Consider the following 22846-nt stretch of genomic DNA (forward strand, 5'->3'; position numbering starts at 1 on the left):
AGCAAAGTAACTTCAGGTGTAACTCTGAGTTTTCAGTCCTACGACGGTGGTTTACTTATTACCGGGGTTCATCACCATGGTAACTGATGCTGAACAGTTAACCTGACCAATCATATCACTGGAAATAAAGAGTCATCATTCCTACAGGATCCCGACATGGACAAAAGTCCTGAGTTACAATAAAATGACAAGTAAAAAAGATCAATATATATTTTTGTAGATCAGTAGAAACATTTTATTGTTCCATGTTTCTGGTTTTAAAACAGAGCTTCTAACAAACGGAGATCGTTTACGACACTAAACACATAATGATTTCAGCTGCATTTTAATAGTTTACGTTGATTTTCTCCCGGAGTGAAGCTGACAGCGAGGATGATTTTGGCTCCATGATTATAAATCATCAGTCATTAACTACTTTTACACTCTTTGCTTCAGCAGCAGAAACAGTCTGACGTTACTTTAAGTTTGTTATGTGACATATTCAGATGGTTTCTAAACAGTGAAAATACTCCCTCTATACTTCAGTCATATAGAATAATTCCTACATGTATTTTATTTATTTATGATTTCTAGTGTTTGTTGTATGATTACAGGCTCGTTTACATTTCATTTGGTTGAATCTGCAGGTTCTTGGTTTCACTGTTTCATCTCATATGAAGAACTTCATTCATGGTTCTGATGACGTCACTTGTAATTAACTCTTTCACATGAACGCGCTCGTAGCTGTTAAACCCAGAGTTGACTGAGCTGGTTCATAACAGCTTCATAGTTCTGGTTATCTGGACAGACAATGTTAGACTCAGTGAAGCCAGATAACCAGAGGATATCCTGGATATGTTGAACCAGCTTCATAGAACAGGCCTCAGGTAAACACACATCTCAGAGGCTAAGCTAGGCTAATAGTTTCCCTCTGCTTCTAGTCATTGTGCTAAGCTAGGCTAATAGTTTCCCTCTGCTTCAAGTCATTGTGCTAAGCTAGGCTAAGAGTTTCCTCTGCTTCTAGTCATTGCGCTAAGCTAGGCTAATAGTTTCCCTCTGCTTCAAGTCATTGTGCTAAGCTAGGCTAAGAGTTTCCCTCTGCTTCTAGTCATTGTGCTAAGCTAGGCTAACTCTGCTTCCAGCTAAAGTTTATGTAACACAAACATTACCAAAAGACTGAGGAATTCCCTGCTTCATGTTTTTTCTGTGGTAGAAATACAGTATATTCCTGACATAGAACCAAGTAGAATCCTGTAGAACCCTGAGGTCTTGGCTCTGTTGTTCCTAAAAGGACTGAACACCTGGATGAACATGTTGTTTAGTCTTGATCTCTGTGGTTCAGGTGATCAGGTTCTGGAGTGGAACGGTCGGGTTCTTCAGGGAGCCTCCTTCAACGAGGTTTACAACATCATCCTGGAGTCCAAACCGGAGCCGCAGGTGGAGCTGGTGGTGTGTCGACCAATCAGGTGAGTCAGAGGGTTCACACACATCTGTCCAAACATCCTCCAGATGCAGAACCAGAACATGTGTCTGTGGGTGTCCGGCTCACCCTGCATATAGAACCGTTCTTATCTCCGGGTCACCCTGCATATAGAACCGTTCTTATCTCCGGGTCACCCTGCATATAGAACCGTTCTTATCTCCGGGTCACCCTGCATATAGAACCGATCTTATCTCCGGGTCACCCTGCATATAGAACCGTTCTTATCTCCGGGTCACCCTGCATATAGAACCGTTCTTATCTCCGGGTCACCCTGCATATAGAACCGATCTTATCTCCGGGTCACCCTGCATATGGAACCGATCTTATCTCCGGGTCACCCTGCATATAGAACCGATCTTATCTCCGGGTCACCCTGCATATAGAACCGATCTTATCTCCGGGTCACCCTGCATATAGAACCGTTCTTATCTCCGGGTCACCCTGCATATAGAACCGATCTTATCTCCGGGTCACCCTGCATATAGAACCGTTCTTATCCCCGGGTCACCCTGCATATAGAACCGTTCTTATCTCCGGGTCACCCTGCATATAGAACCGTTCTTATCTCCGGGTCACCCTGCATATAGAACCGTTCTTATCTCCGGGTCACCCTGCATATAGAACCGTTCTTATCCCCGGGTCACCCTGCATATAGAACCGATCTTATCTCCGGGTCGCCCTGCATATAGAACCGTTCTTATCTCCGGGTCACCCTGCATATAGAACCGATCTTATCTCCGGGTCACCCTGCATATAGAACCGATCTTATCTCCGGGTCACCCTGCATATAGAACCGTTCTTATCTCCGGGTCACCCTGCATATAGAACCGATCTTATCTCCGGGTCACCCTGCATATAGAACCGTTCTTATCTCCGGGTCACCCTGCATATAGAACCGTTCTTATCTCCGGGTCACCCTGCATATAGAACCGTTCTTATCTCCGGGTCACCCTGCATATAGAACCGTTCTTATCTCCGGGTCACCCTGCATATAGAACCGATCTTATCTCCGGGTCGCCCTGCATATAGAACCGTTCTTATCTCCGGGTCACCCGGATTTTTTTAAAATCATATTATTTTCCTTTGCTTGCAATTTTTCCCAGTTTTACCTCCAAAAAGATACATAAAACATCGTAAATTGTATCACGCTTTTTGAGAAAAGCCACTGCAACATCAAACATTTTTGGCCTCAATAATCACAAAAAACCTCAGAAAAATCCTGGAGGGAGTATAAATAAAACTAAATCTGATTCTTAGAAAGACAAACAGCAGAGGTCGTCTTTTGTTTTTTTTAAATATATGCTTATTTTTTGGGGGCCTAGAGGGAAAGTGAACAAATGAACAAAAAACAATTTAAACGAATGCATAATAATAATGAAAACCACAATCATAAATTAAGTTAAATACATAGCAGTTTTTCTTTAAAGAGTACAAAAGTGTATAAACTACCAGTTGTCATTGTGTAACAGTGGATGGAGTTGAGGTTTGTTCTACTCAGCCTGAAGTTCTACTGAACGTTCTCTAGGCTACAAGGTTCTATAGGTTGTGTTCTGTCAGAGCATGAAGTGACCTGATTGTTGTTTGTGTGTTTTGTTCCTCAGAGAAGTTTCCAGAGCAGCAGACAGTGCCCACATCCAGCATGACTCCAGTGAGTTTATTACAACAAACACAGGCTCGCAACCTGAGGATCGGGCCCTCACAAGGTCACATAATGAATGTACAAGGTCATGAGATAATGAGATGATTGACAGGAGGGGACAGAAGACCAGTTTGAATGTGAATTTTACACTTTAAAGAGTTGAAACAAATCTAAACACTTGAGAAGGATCAAACTGGTCAAAAGCTACAAGCTGAGATCATTATATAGTTTCAAAGGGTTAAAAGTTTGGAAACCTGCTGCAGAAGATTTGATACGTAAACAAACAAACATTTAATTAAATGCAGGGGAGTCAGGAAGCAGCAAGTTTCTGAAAAGAGTTTAAGACGACATCAACAGAACGACGTCAAGTGAAAATAAAATAAAAGATATTGGTCTGTGTTCAGGTTCCAGTTCCTTTGAGTCCCAGAAAGTCGGTCCATCCATCTCTGTCACGTCTCCCATGAGCCCCAGCGTCCTGTCCGGACAGGTCTCGGTAAGTTTACCCAGCATGCATTGCACACCACACAGCCAATCAGCTGTCAGTTAACGGCCCTGTCCATGGTGATGTGTGTTTCAGACTATGAACAGGCGTGCGCTGGTTCCCAGAGTTCAGGTAACTGTAGAGCGGAACACCGAGAGGAGTGAGACGTCTGTCTGTTCTCCCTATCTTTGTTTGTAGTTTCTGCAGTTTGTTTAGCTGCTAGTTTTTGGAGTTTTTAGTGGTTTAAGGTTCTACTTTGTTATATTTGTTACATCCTGTTTTGGGTTCTCCTGTGCCCCCTAGGTTTCCTCTGCTCTATAATCCATCTCTGTTCTGTAGGGTTCTCCTCCTGTAGTCTGGGGTTCCTCTGCTGTTCTTCAGGGTTCTACAGCTGTGTAGGGTTCTGTGCTTGATTTTAAACTTGATTTTTACAGGTGAAGCTGTGGTATGACAAAGTTGGTCATCAGCTGATTGTCACGGTTCTCGGAGCCAAAGAACTTCCTGTTCGAGACGATGGCCGACCAAGGAACCCGTATGTCAAAATCTACTTCCTGCCAGACAGAAGGTAAAAGAACCAATCAGAACCCTGAGTTTTATATGAACTGAGTGATGTTAGGTACTAATTAGAACATCTCCCGTAGTGATAAGAGTAAGCGAAGGACGAAGACGGTGAAGAAGTCTGTGGAACCTCGGTGGAACCAAACCTTCATTTACTCTCCGGTCCATCTGCGGGAGTTCAGAGAACGGATGCTGGAGCTGACGGTCTGGGATCAGGCCCGGGTCCGTGAGGAGGAGAGCCAGTTCCTGGGAGAGGTCAGAGCACTCGGAGAACCCTTGGAGAACACAGAACCCGACATGTTTTAGATTAAATTGTTTTAAAGGAGACCTACGATGCTTTTCCTTATTTTCAGTCATATATATGATGTCACAGTGTTGGATTCTATATAGCGTCAAATCACAACAAAAGTCATGTTGGATGTTCATGTTAAATGTAGTCGACGTGTTAAATAACAAGGTAACATACATATATATATATATATATATATATATATATCAGTAATCCTTGTGAGCAGGAAGCAGCAGCTCTGCTCTGAACGTTTCCAACAGTTTTTTCTACTTTCAGGCGAGTCGACGTCGGCTGGTGACGGATTTGTTTATATGGTTGTCTGCTCCTCGCTGAGCCATGACTCCATTACACAGCAGCAAAGTAAAATAATAACCAAAAATAAGTGCTGGTTGTCAGCTCTTCGTCATCATCATCATCACTGTGGCTGTTTCTGCTTGTTTCCTGCCTGCATTATTTATAACTGATCCGCTCAACAAACTGCTCCAAATATCTACACCTTGTTGTTTCGACCGTTTTTTTTTGGGCTGCTAACAAAGCTCCATTAATTCAGTGAGGAACATGTTTCATTTCCTTTAAATACTTCACAATTAAATCTGCCGTTATTTAGTCATTTAAAAGCTTTTAATTTGAAGCAGTAAATCAGGAAATAATGTGTTTGCATCGGCGGTAGCTTAACACGACTCTGATACAGCTGCCCCTTGGCAGCATCCTGAAGCTGGCCAATCAGAACAGAGTGGGCTCAACGGGAGGCGGGCCTTAAAGAGACAGGAGCTAAGACTGCCTGTTAGAGACAGAGGCTGAACTGAGGAGCTGCATAAACGGGCAGTAAAAGATAATTAAGGAGCTGAAATCATGCAAAGCTGCTCTAGTTGAGTCCAAAAATGAAAATATAGAGCTGGAAATGAACATAATAAGTCCTCTTTCAAGGAACACTTGATAGTGGTGTTCTCTCAGTTTGTTCTTAAGAACAAAGATTCAAAGATCAGCTGAGCCCACAGAACACAGAGAACTTCTCTGTGGATCTGAACGCTCCGTTTGTTCCAAACAATTATTCTCATTAGAGATGAACTGTGCTGAGATCAGGCAGCAGCAGCAGGAAGTGACAAAAAGCTGCAGTCAGCTTCCAGCAGCCTTCAAAGAATAGACAGGAAGTCAGTGGCGGTGCGTGATAAATATTACAGAGAGCGCCAGTCAGCTCGGTATGGAAATCATATCTCCATATGATGGTGATCACATGAAGATTAAATCTCCATATGATCACATGGAGAAATCAGTCACTTGCTTTCACAAACAGGAATAAACGAGTGCCGTTGTCATGGTAATACTTCTCATTCACGCTTATATCCTGTTCATCGGGAACAACAGCATTTACAAGGCTTGTACAAAGCAACACGAAGTGCGATATAGTTCCTCTCCAAACTTCTCACAGCCATAAGCACTGGTTATTAGTAACAGAAGAATTATGTGCATACCCCTGTGAGGGCAAATCAGCAAGAAACAACAATGCTGTTCACTGTAAAAAAAAGATGCACGCACAATCACACACTGTCTATACAGGCTAAAACATGAGTTTATTCTCATCATCTAAAAAATAAACACATAGCTGAAGGTTTTCAGACACACCCAACTGTGTATAAATATCACAATTAATTGGATATTAACACAATGTTACTGTGGTATGTTGCTGTAATGCTTAGCCTGCTGAGAGCCCAGTAGGTGGCACTAGTACACAGACTACAGACATATGATAAGAGTGAAAGAATGAATTTTTGCTACATAACTAGGATTAAAACATTAGATGGATCATATAACAAGAAAATATGTTTAAAAGATAACTACCCACATTAGCATCACTAAGGCCACGGCAGGCCAGCGACAGCAGGGACAGAGTAGTCTATATGTGTAAGGTTTAAGCTAAGTTTGGACCCAAAGACACACGGCTTGCAATAGTTCAAGTGCAGTTTTAATGAGAAGTTGTAGAGATGGAGATTTGGAGAGCTGAGCCAGAATAACGGTGGAGGCAAACACGTGAAATATACCGACCAGAACTATAACTTGGCTGTAACGTTAGTACCACGTTGGCAACATTAACGATCTGGGGAAGACTGGAGCGTAGAGCCGGATCATATATACTGCAGGAGCTGGATGAGTGGATGGGAGAAACAGGACGCCATGTCTAGACAGACACACGCAGACAGAGAAAGAACAAACCGCAATAATCTTTAAACAATCATCGTTTGTTGCCAGACATACTGCTTCGGTAGACAGTCATGGTTTGATCTCATTAACACTGTTGTTGTTTAACCATGAGGAGATTCTGTCAGTCCACCTCTTTTAACTTTTAGTGGAGCAACAATATTTAAAGCAGATGACAAAGTATTGTTAAAATGTAACCATGTCATTTAAAGAGCAGTCACAGCTGTGTGGCTCAACTGATCTCATCATAGTAGTGAACACTGTTTCAGCCTTCAGTCTTTGTTGAGGTAACATTGGCATCAGAAACACACAGCAATGATTAGAAATAGGTAGTTCAAATACTGAAACATTATCTATGTTTAGCCCTTTTGTTCTTACTAAATCTAGAGTGTTACCATGGTGATGAGGGTGGTCATTCTTTTTATTAATATGAATGTTCAGGTCTCATCATTTCTAGTGACACCAAGCATCATGTGGAGCTGAAACATTTAAAGTTAATTAATTGTTTAGTCAACTAGTTTTAAATCTCCATTGAATCGTTTAGTTGATTAATTAATTGACAAAAAAATAATCAGCAATGATTGTTTTGAGCTAAAACTCCAAAATATTCTGTAGTTTAAGCCTCTCTGTTTCATAAATTTGCTGTGTTTTCTATTTTGAAATATTGCGGTTTTCATGTGTTTTTTAGGAGAACGAGTAAGTTGTTGACGTCACCTTGGGTGTCAGCAAACTGTGACAGCATTTTATAGATTTGTTGTGAGCAGCTAAAGACAGAGCGACCTGCCTCCACGATATCAGGAAACACTGAAACTAATTCCTGCTGGTTTGAGTGACTTTCACATCCAGACTGAAGCTGTGTTCATGTTTCACACTCCTGTTTTAAGACCGAAGAACAGACGACCTTCATCTCTGTTTGGAAGAAACTGAACATCAACAGAGATGTTTCTGTGGTTCCTCATGATGGAACATGCACAGACTTTTCTGCATGTGTCTGACTTCTGTGTTCTCTCTTCAGGTTCTGATCGAGTTGGAGTCGGCTCTGCTGGACGATCAGCCTCACTGGTACAAACTGCAGCTCCATGACGTTTCCTCGCTGCCGTTGCCCAACGCCTCCCCCTACCTGCAGAGGAGAGGAATGCAGGCTGAACACACACAGGCCAACCGGAGGCTGCAGAGTGAGACACACACACCGAACTCTGAACAAAAAACTCCATATTAACTGTTCCCATCCTCCTGTTTTTATTCACACTGTCACAGGTGTAACTTCTACTGTCGTTCAGTGTCCAGACACACAGGAGCTCAGTCTGTTTGTTTGCTGATTCAGTTCTTCATTTCTTTAAAAATTTGTTCTTTTCTTCTTCTTCTGTTGTTCTATTTGTTTTACTTTCTTCCCATGATGCTTTGCCAGACACAGGCCCTTACTATAACTCAGGTAATAGCTGTGTTTCTATCTTTGTGAGGACATGTTGGTCAGAGGGTCCTCAAGTATAGAAAGACAAAACTGTGTGTGTGTGTGTGGCTGCTGACCCCTCGTAGCTAACGCTAACTCCTATGGCTTTTCCTCATGTGATGCTAAGCTTACAGGCTCACAGGTGATTTTATTCAAATTTTATTTACATGTATGATGTCAAAATGATGTCATCATGAACAAACTGGAGGCTGTTTAACTGCAGAGACTCTGTGCAGGTGCATCATGGGAAAAATATGTACACTGATTTGGAGAACTTTATAATATAAAGTTTATAATAAAATCCCTCTTTCCAAATAGAATCAAAAGCCTTTTTAGAATCAATGAAACATGCAAAGATTTGACCTTGTTTTTTTTCTGTACGTGATGATTAATTAGAGCATGTAGAGTGTAAACATGGTCAGTAGTGATGATTCATTAGAGTGTAAACATGGTCAGTAGTGATGATTCATTAAGTGTAAACATGGTCAGTAGTGATGATTCATTAAGTGTAAACATGGTCAGTAGTGATGATTCATTAGAGTGTAAACGTGGTCAGTAGTGATGATTCATTGGAGTATAAACGTGGTCAGTAGTGATGATTCATTAGAGTGTAAACATGGTCAGTAGTGATGATTCATTAGAGTGTAAACCTGGTCAGTAGTGATGATTCATTGGAGTATAAACATGGTCAGTAGTGATGATTCATTGGAGTATAAACGTGGTCAGTAGTGATGATTCATTGGAGTATAAACGTGGTCAGTAGTGATGATTCATTGGAGTATAAACATGGTCAGTAGTGATGATTCATTAAGTGTAAACATGATCAGTAGTGATGATTCATTAGAGTGTAAACGTGGTCAGTAGTGATGATTCATTAGAGTGTAAACATGGTCAGTAGTGATGATTCATTAGAGTGTAAACATGGTCAGTAGTGATGATTCATTAGAGTGTAAACATGATCAGTAGTGATGATTCATTGGAGTATAAACATGGTCAGTAGTGATGATTCATTAAGTGTAAACATGGTCAGTAGTGATGATTCATTAGAGTGTAAACGTGGTCAGTAGTGATGATTCATTAGAGTGTAAACGTGGTCAGTAGTGATGATTCATTAGAGTGTAAACGTGGTCAGTAGTGATGATTCATTAGAGTGTAAACGTGGTCAGTAGTGATGATTCATTAAGTGTAAACGTGGTCAGTAGTGATGATTCATTAAGTGTAAACGTGGTCAGTAGTGATGATTCATTAGAGTGTAAACGTGGTCAGTAGTGATGATGGTTCACAGATGGTTCTGTGGTGTGTGGGGGGTCTGAAGCCTCTCTGTTGGCCATTGTCCTCATTTCCTCAGCAAACATCCAGACATGATCCTGGTCCAGGTGGACGTGGTCATACAGGTGTTCATATGTCAGAGTGGGGTGATGTTGACATTGTTTAGTGTTGCTCACTCTGAAGTGATCTCCCCGTTTATGTTGTGGATCAGGTTCCAGGGGAAGTCAGTTCATGGCAGCAGTGTGGAGATGGTGATGTTAGCTCTAGGAAACTCCCTGTGTGCTTTCTGAGCCACCTTGATGACGGCCTCTGACACCCTCTCTCCCTTAGGGCGTAGGTCATTAGTTCCTGTGTGGATGATGATGTCAGCGTGGTCATGACAGAGGAGTTGGAGGACTTTGTCAGTGTGAAGACTGTCTCTCTCTCTCTGCAGGGTCTCAGAGGATCAGTGACAGTGAGTTTTCAGATTACGACTGTGAGGACGGCATCGGGGTGATCTCAGGTGAACTCCATGTCCCATGATGCACTGCAGCTGGTTGGTCACCTGTCAGCACAGAGTCACAGAGTTCATCTCTTCTTCTTCTCCTCAGATTACAGGCTGAACGGACGGGACTTCCACAGCTCCACCCTCTCTGTGCCAGAGCAGGTGATGTCGTCCAATCATGGCCCTCGAACCGACGTAATCCGCATGAGGTCACGGTCACCGAGCCAACCGCCTCCTCAAAGGTAAGAAGCCGCTACTGAGCTCGCTCATGTCAGAACCAGGTTCTGCTGTCAGAACCGGGTTCTCCTGTCAGAAGATCTCTGCAGTAAGAGAGCGCTCACTCTCACACAAACACACAAAAATGAAGTCAGAAAAACTGAAATATACCTGCCATCACTTCATCTTCCTCTTCATCTGTCACCCCCCGACCTCTGACCTTTAACCCCCTGACCTGGTTGCCAGCGGTAACGCTCTGTATCCGTTATACCGGGAGGACGCCGTGCGACTGCTCCGAGGATCCAAACTGAGCCGAGCATTCTCTGATGCGGGCCAATACAGCAGCCTGGAAAGGTAACCATGGCAACACACTGCATCTGACCTGGGTCACCTGACAACACCTGAGCCAATCGGCTCACAGTCTGGGTCACCTGACAACACAGTCTAAGTTACAGTATCAAGAGAAGAGTCAATCCATAAGTGATCAATAACAGCAGATCCATCAGACACACCTGTCCTGTCAGGTAAACTCTCAGGCTCTGATACTGCTCGACCAGTAAAACAAGCTGACCCCGTCTGAACCAGGAACCCAGGTCCGGACTGGCTCTAGTAGTGGTTGTGGTACTGTTTGTAGTGCTTGTAGTACTGGCTGTAATGGTTGCAGCGCTCGTAGTACTGGCTGTAATGGTTGTAGTGCTCGTAGTAATGGCTGTAATGGTTGTAGTGCTCGTAGTACTGGCTGTAATGGTTGCAGTGCTCGTAGTACTAGCTGTAATGGTTGCAGCGCTCGTAGTACTGGCTGTAATGGTTGCAGTGCTTGTAGTAATGGCTGTAATGGTTGTAGCGCTCGTAGTACTGGCTGTAATGGTTGCAGTGCTCGTAGTACTAGCTGTAATGGTTGCAGCGCTCGTAGTACTGGCTGTAATGGTTGCAGCGCTCGTAGTACTGGCTGTAATGGTTGTAGTGCTTGTAGTACTGGCTGTAATGGTTGCAGTGCTTGTAGTAATGGCTGTAATGGTTGCAGTGCTTGTAGTAATGGCTGTAATAGTTGCAGTGCTTGTAGTAATGGCTGTAATGGTTGTAGCGCTCGTAGTACTGGCTGTAATGGTTGCAGTGCTCGTAGTACTGGCTGTAATGGTTGTAGCGCTCGTAGTACTGGCTGTAATGGTTGCAGCGCTCGTAGTACTGGCTGTAATGGTTGCAGCGCTCGTAGTACTGGCTGTAATGGTTGCAGCGCTCGTAGTACTGGCTGTAATGGTTGCAGCGCTCGTAGTACTGGCTGTAATGGTTGCAGTGCTCGTAGTACTGGCTGTAATGGTTGCAGCGCTCGTAGTACTGGCTGTAATGGCTGCAGCGCTCGTAGTACTGGTCTGACTGTGTGTCTCTGTGTTCAGGAGGTCTTTGAGGAGAATGTCTGTTGCCAACTCTCTCGATTCCCACGACAGGTACTACCAGCAGTAGTAGTAATACTAGTAGAAGTACTAGCAGTAGTAGTGCTACCAGTCACAGTAGCAGAAGTAGCAGTGCTTGCAGTAGCAGTACAAACAGTGTCAGTACTTGCAGTACTGCAATGGTAGTAATACCTGACCTTGGTGTGTACTCGTTTCTCTGTAAGATACTTTAACGTTCCGAACTCTACGTGGCCAAACCACATGATGAACGGGAGCTGTGAGGACTACAGGTGAGGCCCGGGGCTGATGGGTAATGTAGTCTCATACAACATGAACACTTCTTACTGACCAAATCCGGCAGTGCGTGAGAAACGCAGCCCTCCTGTTCATTTGAATGGGTCGGTGTTTTTATGCTGCTGGAGGGGGGACCGCATAGGGCTCAGCAAAAAAACACAATTCAACTCAACTTTTGCTGAAACGCAACACGACGTCATGCTGCATCGGCCAATCACATACATGCAAGCGTGCATTCCTGTTGGATTACTTTGTAACGTGAAAGACACATTTGACTGTTTACCTCGTGATCATTGCAATGAACGATAAAACACTTGCTGCTGTGAAACTTACCAGAGTTGTAAAATCCTGTCTGTGAGTTTTACAAACCGCTGCACGGAGCTTTGGCTCCTCATTAATCCATAAATGCAAGTAAAGACACAAGCAACGAAGATCAGGTCCAAGCAGATTGTGAGTATTTGGATGCTTGTTTCTTATTCAGTTGACAAGAAGCAAAACTCTTGATTTTCTGAAAATAATTCATCTCAGTCATCACTATATGCTGATGCTCTGCTGAGATATGTAAATCTACTTTCAGAAACATTTGATGGAATTTACGACCTTCAGTGAAGACGTGTGTCACATGACTACATTTATTGCTATTTTGATAAAAATTGATTGGCTTGTATAATTAAAACGGATTGATGTATCAGAATTTCTTCAACAACTTAAGAACAGTGAAGTCTGTAGATGATCCTGACTAAGTTTTGGGACACTTGGCCCAGCAGTTCTTGACGAGAGGTCAAAAATAGGACTTTGAGAAAATTGAGGAAAAAATTGCAAAATTTGACATTTTTAGATAATTTTGAGAGATTAAAATGATTAAAGAATTTTGACTCCAGACCAAGCTGTTGTTGAGATCATTGCAAAAACATAAACTTGATTATTACAGCGTCACCTTGAGGTCAGTGAGTGTTATTATATGTGCCTGAGTAGTGGCTGGAATTTACAGCCAACCTGCCAATGTTGATGACTTTTGATTTTACAGTTTTTGCTGCACAAACTTTGACCTCAGTGAGCACTTGAAAACATACCAAATGCGTGACTTGCTACATGGTTGTGAAGAAGGACTTGGCCACCTGAGGATTCAAACCCTGGACCTTTGTGTATCAGGGAAGGTGACTTACTGACTGCACCACTGAGCAGATGTGGTTTCCACACACCTTCTCACAACTTGAAGCAAAGACTTCACATGTGCAAAACTGGGATATTTGTTTCTGTTTAAACTTAAAACACTTACAGCAGTCAAAATGTTGGTGATAAAATTCAGAAAAAAAATCACACTTCATTCTGCTGGTCTCAGATGTATTCATAGCCGGAGGCACATGGGGGCATTGGGCAGCAATGCCTGTCCAATTGGGCTTTTGTGCCCCCCCCCCCAAAATTCAGATTGACAGCTTGCCCGCCCTGTCAGATTCATGAAAACTTCCTCTCTTACTGTACGTGACTGACGTTACGCTGTCAGAAGGTGGTTTCATGTAGCTAGCAGCTAGATGAAAGTTGGAAACTAATCAGTCTCTCTAATCATCTATCACCTATCTAGCTTTTTAAAAAACAAGAACTAATTTACACTTTGGATTACAATGACATAATGAACCAACTCAAAGCCCAGAAGACTCCACCTTGTGTAGGAGAAGCAGCTGTTTTTATTCTGTGGCATGTTGGGACTGCGGTTTGAGTTCTGAACTGTAACACATTCATTGTTCAATTTGTGTTTGTAGCTTCTCTTGTAATGAGGGTTTTGCAGTGTTGGATTAGTTATTATCATGTTATTCCCTCATATTGATCCAACCATTTATCTGACCGACTCATTTACAATACCAAAAAAAAAAAAACGCCCAATCTATGATCATGTAAAAAGAAGTGCCCACCTGTGAAAACCCTGTGCCTCCTTGCTCATAATATGTTGAGCATACAGTACAAATTACAACAAGAACCTGAATATCACTGCAGATTCAACATATGACCAATTTGAATTCTATTTTTTGTCTTCTTTTATTTCTGAAAAGATACTCTTTCTGGCTTGGCTGAGATATGCTATGTGCCAAATTTGACACTAATTGCTTAAAATTTGGGAGTAGCGAAAAAAACAGATCTAGACAAAATTCAAAATGGCAGAAAATCTATCCAGGTGCCGATGGGCGTGGCTTATATGGATAGACTTGCCTGGACCCACAGAATCCAGGAAATTTGTTTCTGAGACTTACAGTTCAAGTATCAGGCCAAAATGTAAAGTTTGCCACTGTCTGGCTCATTGGTATCATTTTTTTTGCCGAGTAGTGAGTGAGATTTCCATCCATACTTTTAGGGCAGAATATTAATAATAACCCTAACCGATACAATAGGACGCCATAGTGCCGGATTGCCGGATTTGGTCAGAGTGCAGCCTTTGAGGCTCATGTGTCAGAGTTCAGGTGCGTCACCTGCAGGTAGCAGCCGGTTTGGACTCAAAGGTCCTGACGTCTTTCTGTTCTTCAGCCAGGACTTCATCCCAGACTTCCCCTTTGAACCCGACGCCTTCGATGAGGAGCTGCTGAGGTAAACAGACAGACAGACAGTTGTAGTTCTGAGTGTCACAGAGATCTAAAGTGTCGTATGGTTCCTTGTTTTTGTTTCCAGACTCAGACAGTCATAGTAGCTCCACCCACTCACACAGTAGCCCCGCCCCCTCCATACATATGCGAGTTTCATACCAACCACCTCATTATTTATTTTTTATTTCTGTCTTTAGTAACATTGTTATTATTATTATTATTATTATTATTATTATTATTATCATCATTGTTATTATTGAACCATCAGACACTTTTCCATCTCAAGGTGTTTCTCAACACAGAGTTCAGACTCCTGACGACACAGAACCAGGAGCGAAAGAACACAGGTTGAGAAAGGCCACAGAACATCCCCCATTTCTCTCCCACCATCCTTTGCTGCATCCTCACTGAGGCCTCATGGGAAACGTGTTTAACTTCCAGCAGGTTTTCTTTCAGTTTTCTTCTTCTGTGGTGTCTACCGTCCAGCCGTCAGTGCCTTACATTCTCCGCAGGTACAACCGGCTGACAGCAGCCCGGTCGTCACGGTGACGCGACACACACATTAACCCCTCCCGCAGGTGCAGAGGTTGTTGTTGTGACGGTGCGTAATGGTTGTCATGGTGATATGCAGGTACAGTCGGGGGATGGACCGGCAGGATTACTACAGCCGCTCCCGGTCAGCTGACCAGCGGGCAATGGTGGACCGACCTGTCTGCACACGCTCACACTCCATCGACCGCGGTGACTCCGCCCACCTGAGGGCCAGACGCTCCGCCCCCCCGTCACCTGCCCCCACCAGGTGACCCACAGCCTGCTGTGGCCACACCCACAGACCCTTTCATTTAACTCCGCCTCCTCTGCGTTCTGATTGCCTCATGATGACATCACACTGCTGACCCTCTTTGGTTCTCAGTCACATGGTTTCTGTTTGTTTACAGCATGTTGTCATCATCACCTATCATTTCCATGGAGACAGCTGAGCTTTGATTGGTGGAAGACTGGTGATCATGTTTTTGTTTGAAGCAGTTCACAGCTTCCTGTTTTGTTTCTCTGTGCCTGTAACCATGGAGACCAGTGAGCACTGCATGTATTGATTGATTGATCAGTGGTGCCTTTTAGCCTTTAGCTTGTTTGTTAGGTAACATAGCCTAGAGCATAATCTAACATTTCTAATCAGCACGACCCCTCTGACCTTTGGCCTTTGACCTCTAACCCCTGACCTCTGACCTTGGAGCACCTGTCAGGTTGGTAGTTTGACTCTGGTGTCTGTCTGACAGGATGAACCCTCGAGGCGGATCCACCACGACGAGTCCAACAGGAACGCCGATCTGCAGCCGCCGAGGACGCCAGCTGCCCATCGTCCCGCCCAAAGGAGCTCCAGACAGAAGTATGTCTGTCCGCTACACACCTGTCTGCAACACACCTGTCTACTACACACCTGTCTGCTACACACCTGTCTGCTACACACCTGTCTGTGACACACCTGTCTGCAACACACCTGTCTGCTACACACCTGTCTGTGACACACCTGTCTGCTACACACCTGTCTGCTACACACCTGTCTACTACACACCTGTCTGTGGCACACCTGTCTGCAACACACCTGTCTGCTACACACCTGTCTGCTACACACCTGTCTGTGGCACACCTTTCTGTGACACACCTGTCTGCTACACACCTGTCTGCAACACACCTTTCTGTGACACACCTGTCTGCAACACACCTGTCTGCAACACACCTTTCTGTGACACACCTGTCTGCGACACACCTGTCTGCAACACACCTGTCTGCAACACACCTGTCTGCTACACACCTGTCTGCAACACACCTGTCTGCTACACACCTGTCTGCAACACACCTGTCTGCTACACACCTGTCTGCTACACACCTGTCTGCTACACACCTGTCTGCGACACACCACCAGTCAGGTGTCTTTACAGTCAGGTGTGTTACCAGTCAGGTGTCTTTACAGTCAGGTGTATCAACTGCAGACTGAGGTCCTCAGTCATTGGCTGTCTGCTGAACCAATCAAATCACCTGACTTCACCTATTTTAGAAGACAGGTGTATTTCATCAGGTCACCTTGTTTGCTTCGGGTTCAGGTTTCTGCTCACCTTGTTGCTCTTTTCAGTTTTTATGTGTCCTCAGTATTTCCTAGAATTCCTGAGAGTCACAACAAACAGTAGAAGTAAAAAACTAGCCGTCTGATTGGTTAGCTGTTCAGGTCATATCATCACCTCATTTCATCTGTTTTCATTCATCTGTCTGATCATAATTTCGTTTTTGTCTTTTTCCAAAATCTTCTTCTGTCCATCAGTTTCGGTCACACCAACCACTGAAGCGTCAACTGCAACCATAGCCCCTCCCACTCTACATCATCAGGCCCCACCCCATGTCCTCAAACAGGTCCCTCCTCCTGTCAATCATCAACAGCCTCCTCTTATACGAATCCAAGCCCCGCCTCCCTCTGGACCTGCCCAACCCCACCCACCTCCTGCACCTGCCCAAGTCCCGCCCCCAGTTCCTGCCCAAGTTCCTCCCCCAGCTCCTGCACCTGCCCAAGTCCCTCCCCCAGCTCCTGCACCTGCTCAAGTTCCTCCCCCAGCTCCTGCACCTTCTCAAGTCCCTCCCCCAGCTCCCGCACCTGCCCAAGCTCCACCCCCACCTCCTGCACCTTCCCAGATCCCTCCCCCACCTCCTGCACCTTCCCAAATCCCTCCCCCAGCTCCTGTACCTGCCCAAGCTCCACCCCCAGATCCTGAACCAGCCAAAGCCCCACCCGAAGCGCCTGAACCTGCCCAAGCCCCGCCCCCAGCTCCTGTAGTCCAGCCTCAGCCACCTCCTGAACTGGCCCTGTCCCCTGCACCAAGCCCCGCCCCCTCACCAGACCCGCCCCCGGAGACTCCAGGTGTGTACATCACAGGTTTGATGTGTCTATGCCCAGTTTCCCCTCAGGGATTAATGAAGTATTTCTGATTCTGATTCTGAAACAAGTCAGTGTAGACCAGAGATTCTCATCATTCATTCATTCATTCATTCATTCATGTGTTACATCATGCTGATGTCATCACTTCACACCTGTCAGAGCCAGAGAGACGCTCAGCGACACCTGGAGGGACCAGAAAAGGTAAGTCAAAGTCTCAGGTGCATCAGGGTCTGATGATGTGTTCAGGTGATCCTGTAAACTGATTAGCTGTTGTTCAGGTGCTCTCAGGTGACTCAGTTTAATGCTGCGATATGATTGGTTTGATATGTGAGGTCACAAATTCAGAAGGATCACCTGATCATCTCTCTCTCTGTGCCATGACGCAGAGGTCACATGGGAGGACCAGCAGAAGAAAACAGCCAATGGTATGGTACCACCTGTTAGCCACACCCACCTGCAGACAGGTAGCTCCTCCCCCTGTAGAACATGAAGTCACATGACCATTAGAGGAAGTTAGATTAGGTTTTCTTCTCCCGGTGTGAGTGATGTTCGTAGATCCATCCATCATCAATTACTGTACCAATGCTGGCTTTATACACTGAATATACATCAACACATCATAATAATAATATAATCACTTTATTTCACTTTTATTAACATAGTTGCAAAGAAGAACATGACAAAAGTAAAAAGTAAAAACTAATTTAGTAAAAAGTCAAACTGTACAAAGATCATGTAAGGATGAAACATAGACTGAAAGAAATAAAGCATGAAGCACACGCTGCATCAGACGTGTTCTAGCAGCCAGTGGCGTCGCCCCCTGCTGGCCGTTATGAAGCACACGCTGCATCAGACTTGTTGTAGCAGCCAGTGGCGTCGCCCCCTGCTGGCCGTTATGAAGCACACGCTGCATCAGACTTGTTGTAGCAGCCAGTGGCGTCGCCCCCTGCTGGCCGTTAGACAGAACGCAGGTTTAAGTCACTTCCTCATCGGCTTCACTCTTCAGACCCGGAGCTTCCTGCTCGGGATGAAATGAAAAATAACTTTAGTTTTGTCAGCGTGAATCCTTCAGAGCAAAAGCTTCTCACACTTTTTTCTTCTATATGTGGAGAAATTATTCTTTTATTTTAGAACTACAGTTCCCATAATGCTTTCGGGGATGTAAACAGGAAATATAACGTGAATCAGCCAGCAGCTCCTGTCTGCAGTGATGTACAGACAACTGATACTGAAGAACACTTCATATAAAAACTTTTCCTCTGGATGTGAGCAGCAGCTGAACAGGATTCAGTTATGACATCACCACCCATCGCAGTGACATCACTGTATTGGGTGCCTAAACTATGACATCATCGACTATATTCACTGACACCTGTGACATCACTGTGTTGTGATAAACTAACCCCTCCCTCTCTGTCTCCACAGGTGTGATGAAGGATCCATCAAAGGTGAGCAGAGTTGACATTTACGTCATAAGTGATGTCATAAGTGATGTCATATGTGATGTCATACACCTGGTCTCACCTGTCCTCTGTATCTCCAGATGAAGGACAGCCTGTCATTTAAATCCTCAGACAGTGACATCAGCGACATGTCGGCCATGTCCAACGCCTCTGACACCCGATCTGTCCGCAGAATCAGGTGAGAAGCTTGTTTCCATGACAACCACTCTGAACGAAACATAACAAGTGTGTTTAGTCGTTTGAGATCATCATCATCATCATCGTCATAGTTACTGTCACAGATTCTCTGAGCTTCAACAAATGTTTGTTTATGTCATCGCTTCATGTTTACATTAGCATGCTATTGTATTAGCATGTTAGCATTAGTTACTCTTCATCATTCTGTCTGCATGCTGCTGTGCTCTCCTCTTATTGGCTGACACAGTCGGGCAGAGGCTCTGGAGGGCCAATCGGTGGAGTTGGGGGCGGGGTCAGAGGGAACACAGGAAGTAGCGTTGGCGGTTGAGGGCGGAGCCATGCTGCAGAAGAGTGAATCAGTGGAGGAAGGAGAGGAAGAGGAGCCTGAGCCTGCAAAGTAAGAGACCGACCAATGAAATGCTCTGACTGGAGTCAGAGAGCAGGTCGTCATAGTTACAGTAGTTACTGTCAGTCACCTCCTCCAGGTCACTGACAGGTGTTTGTGTATAAGCCCCACCCCCTCCTCCAGGTGATTGACCAGTCTAAGCCCCACCCCCTCCTCCAGGTGACTGACAGGTGTTTGTGTGTAAGTCCCGCCCCCTCAGGTGACAGACAGGTGTGGACGTGTCTCTCCTCCTGCAGGGCAGCGGCGGCGCCCGGAGCTCCGCTCCAGAAGTCTTCGAGTGTTGGCGGTGAGATCTGCTCGTTGGGACGGAACGATGACGACGATGACGACAAGAAACGACGCTCGAGTTTTGGAGCTCGGATGATGGGAATGGTTGGACTGGGAAAGAAGAGCCAGAGCGCCTCCCAGCTCAACCCCGAGGGTCAGTCCCAGTCTTGCCAATAAATAACCAGTAACAACCAGTAACAACCAGTAACAACCAGTGACAGTTCTTCTCTCTGTCTGCCTCCCTCCGTCCTTCCAGAGGAGGAGAAGAAGAAAAAGGTGGTGAGACTTCCTGTCCAGAGGAGTGTTGAAACCGGATTGGCCGTCGAGTTTAAATCTCGTTTCACCCGACAACCGAGCCGCGACCCCGACGCCGAGGATCCGAAGCCTGGAGCGTAAAGATGACTCCTCCTTCTAATCTGTCACTCCTCCTTCTAATCTGTTACTCCTCCTTCTAATCTGTCACTCCTCCTTCTAATCTGTTACTCCTCCTTCTAATCTGTCACTCCTCCTTCTAATCTGTTACTCCTCTTTTTAATCTGTTACTCCTCCTTCTAATCTGTTACTCCTCCTTCTAATCTGTTACTCCTCCTTCTAATCTGTCACTCCTCCTTCTAATCTGTTACTCCTCCTTCTAATCTGTCACTCCTCCTTCTAATCTGTTACTCCTCTTTTTAATCTGTTACTCCTCCTTCTAATCTGTCACTCCTCCTTCTAATCTGTTACTCCTCCTTCTAATCTGTCACTCCTCCTTCTAATCTGTCACTCCTCCTTCTAATCTGTTACTCCTCCTTCTAATCTGTCACTCCTCCTTCTAATCTGTCCCTCCTCCTTCTAATCTGTTACTCCTCCTTCTAATCTGTTACTCCTCCTTCTAATCTGTTACTCCTCTTTTTAATCTGTTACTCCTCTTTTTAATCTGTTACTCCTCCTTCTAATCTGTCACTCCTGTTTTTAATCTGTTACTCCTCCTTCTAATCCGTTACTCCTCCTTCTAATCTGTCACTCCTCCTTCTAATCTGTTACTCCTCCTTCTAATCTGTTACTCCTCTTTTTAATCTGTTACTCCTCTTTCTAATCTGTTACTCCTCCTTCTAATCTGTCACTCCTCTTTTTAATCTGTCACTCCTCTTTTTAATCTGTTACTCCTCCTTCTAATCTGTCACTCCTCCTTCTAATCTGTTACTCCTCCTTCTAATCTGTCACTCCTCCTTCTAATCTGTTACTCCTCTTTTTAATCTGTCACTCCTCCTTCTAATCTGTCACTCCTCCTTCTAATCTGTCACTCCTCCTTCTAATCTGTCCCTCCTCCTTCTAATCTGTCACTCCTCCTTCTAATCTGTCACTCCTCCTTCTAATCTGTTACTCCTCCTTCTAATCTGTTACTCCTCTTTTTAATCTTTTACTCCTCTTTTTAATCTGTTACTCCTCCTTCTAATCTGTCACTCCTCCTTCTAATCTGTTACTCCTCTTTCTAATCTGTTACTCCTCTTTCTAATCTGTCACTCCTCTTTCTAATCTGTTACTCCTCTTTCTAATCTGTCACTCCTCTTTCTAATCTGTTACTCCTCCTTCTAATCTGTCACTCCTCCTTCTAATCTGTTACTCCTCCTTCTAATCTGTCACTCCTCTTTTTAATCTGTTACTCCTCTTTTTAATCTGTCACTCCTCTTTTTAATCTGTTACTCCTCTTTTTAATCTGTTACTCCTCTTTCTAATCTGTTACTCCTCTTTTTAATCTGTTACTCCTCCTTCTAATCTGTCACTCCTCCTTCCAATCTGTTACTCCTCCTTCTAATCTGTCACTCCTTCTAATCTGTCCCTCCTCCTTCTAATCTGTTACTCCTCCTTCTAATCTGTTACTCCTCCTTCTAATCTGTCACTCCTCCTTCTAATCTGTTACTCCTCCTTCTAATCTGTTACTCCTCTTTTTAATCTGTTACTCCTCTTTTTAATCTGTTACTCCTCCTTCTAATCTGTCACTCCTGTTTTTAATCTGTTACTCCTCCTTCTAATCTGTTACTCCTCCTTCTAATCTGTCACTCCTCCTTCTAATCTGTTACTCCTCTTTCTAATCTGTTACTCCTCTTTCTAATCTGTCACTCCTCTTTCTAATCTGTTACTCCTCTTTCTAATCTGTCACTCCTCTTTCTAATCTGTTACTCCTCCTTCTAATCTGTCACTCCTCCTTCTAATCTATCACTCCTCTTTCTAATCTGTTACTCCTCTTTTTAATCTGTTACTCCTCTTTTTAATCTATTACTCCTCCTTCTAATCTGTTACTCCTCTTTCTAATCTGTTACTCCTCTTTTTAATCTGTTACTCCTCTTTTTAATCTGTTACTCCTCTTTCTAATCTGTTACTCCTCTTTTTAATCTGTTACTCCTCTTTTTTCATCTGTTACTCCTCCTTCTAATCTGTCACTCCTGTTTTTAATCTGTTACTCCTCCTTCTAATCCGTTACTCCTCCTTCTAATCTGTCACTCCTCCTTCTAATCTGTTACTCCTCCTTCTAATCTGTTACTCCTCTTTTTAATCTGTTACTCCTCTTTCTAATCTGTTACTCCTCTTTTTAATCTGTTACTCCTCTTTTTAATCTGTTACTCCTCTTTCTAATCTGTTACTCCTCTTTTTAATCTGTTACTCCTCTTTTTAATCTGTTACTCCTCTTTCTAATCTGTTACTCCTCTTTTTAATCTGTTACTCCTCTTTTTAATCTGTTACTCCTCCTTCTAATCTGTCACTCCTCTTTTTAATCTGTTACTTCTCTTTTTAATCTGTTACTCCTCTTTCTAATCTGTTACTCCTCTTTTTAATCTGTCACTCCTCCTTCTAATCTGTCACTCCTCTTTCTAATCTGTTACTCCTCCTTCTAATCTGTCACTACTCCTTCTAATCTGTTACTCCTCCTTCTAATCTGTCACTCCTCTTTTTAATCTGTTACTCCTCTTTTTAATCTGTCACTCCTCTTTTTAATGTTACTCCTCTTTTTAATCTGTTACTCCTCTTTCTAATCTGTTACTCCTCCTTCAAATCTGTTACTCCTCCTTCTAATCTGTCACTCCTCTTTTTAATCTGTTACTCCTCTTTTTAATCTGTCACTCCTCTTTTTAATCTGTTACTCCTCTTTTTAATCTGTTACTCCTCTTTCTAATCTGTTACTCCTCCTTCAAATCTGTTACTCCTCCTTCTAATCTGTCACTCCTCTTTTTAATCTGTTACTCCTCTTTTTAATCTGTCACTCCTCTTTTTAATCTGTTACTCCTCTTTTTAATCTGTCACTCCTCTTTTTAATCTGTTACTCCTCT

At 43.9% G+C, this 22846-nt stretch overlaps 1 protein-coding gene across 7 annotated transcripts in view; it reads left to right on the forward strand.

Annotated features, from left to right (window-relative positions):
• The window catches only part of LOC121912583 (regulating synaptic membrane exocytosis protein 2-like), a 65801-nt gene that overhangs the window by 29548 nt on the left and 13407 nt on the right, over positions 1 to 22846 (forward strand). For 4 of the 7 annotated variants that reach the window (XM_042434800.1, XM_042434807.1, XM_042434806.1 and 1 more), the window contains 21 exons: positions 1322 to 1445; positions 3064 to 3110; positions 3506 to 3594; positions 3679 to 3714; positions 4017 to 4147; positions 4224 to 4395; positions 7641 to 7800; positions 9778 to 9846; positions 9935 to 10070; positions 10291 to 10398; positions 14247 to 14306; positions 14934 to 15101; positions 15580 to 15689; positions 16620 to 17210; positions 17388 to 17429; positions 17615 to 17692; positions 18654 to 18676; positions 18772 to 18869; positions 19116 to 19265; positions 19511 to 19695; positions 19798 to 19933. In XM_042434800.1, the coding sequence (XP_042290734.1) occupies positions 1322 to 1445; positions 3064 to 3110; positions 3506 to 3594; positions 3679 to 3714; positions 4017 to 4147; positions 4224 to 4395; positions 7641 to 7800; positions 9778 to 9846; positions 9935 to 10070; positions 10291 to 10398; positions 14247 to 14306; positions 14934 to 15101; positions 15580 to 15689; positions 16620 to 17210; positions 17388 to 17429; positions 17615 to 17692; positions 18654 to 18676; positions 18772 to 18869; positions 19116 to 19265; positions 19511 to 19695; positions 19798 to 19933 (2713 nt within the window). The remainder of the gene's footprint in view (positions 1 to 1321; positions 1446 to 3063; positions 3111 to 3505; positions 3595 to 3678; positions 3715 to 4016; positions 4148 to 4223; positions 4396 to 7640; positions 7801 to 9777; positions 9847 to 9934; positions 10071 to 10290; positions 10399 to 14246; positions 14307 to 14933; positions 15102 to 15579; positions 15690 to 16619; positions 17211 to 17387; positions 17430 to 17614; positions 17693 to 18653; positions 18677 to 18771; positions 18870 to 19115; positions 19266 to 19510; positions 19696 to 19797; positions 19934 to 22846) is intronic. The other 3 variants (XM_042434802.1, XM_042434803.1, XM_042434804.1) reach the window with 3 other exon arrangements.

Source organism: Thunnus maccoyii, chromosome 15, assembly GCF_910596095.1.
Source record: "Thunnus maccoyii chromosome 15, fThuMac1.1, whole genome shotgun sequence".
NCBI lineage: Eukaryota > Metazoa > Chordata > Actinopteri > Scombriformes > Scombridae > Thunnus > Thunnus maccoyii.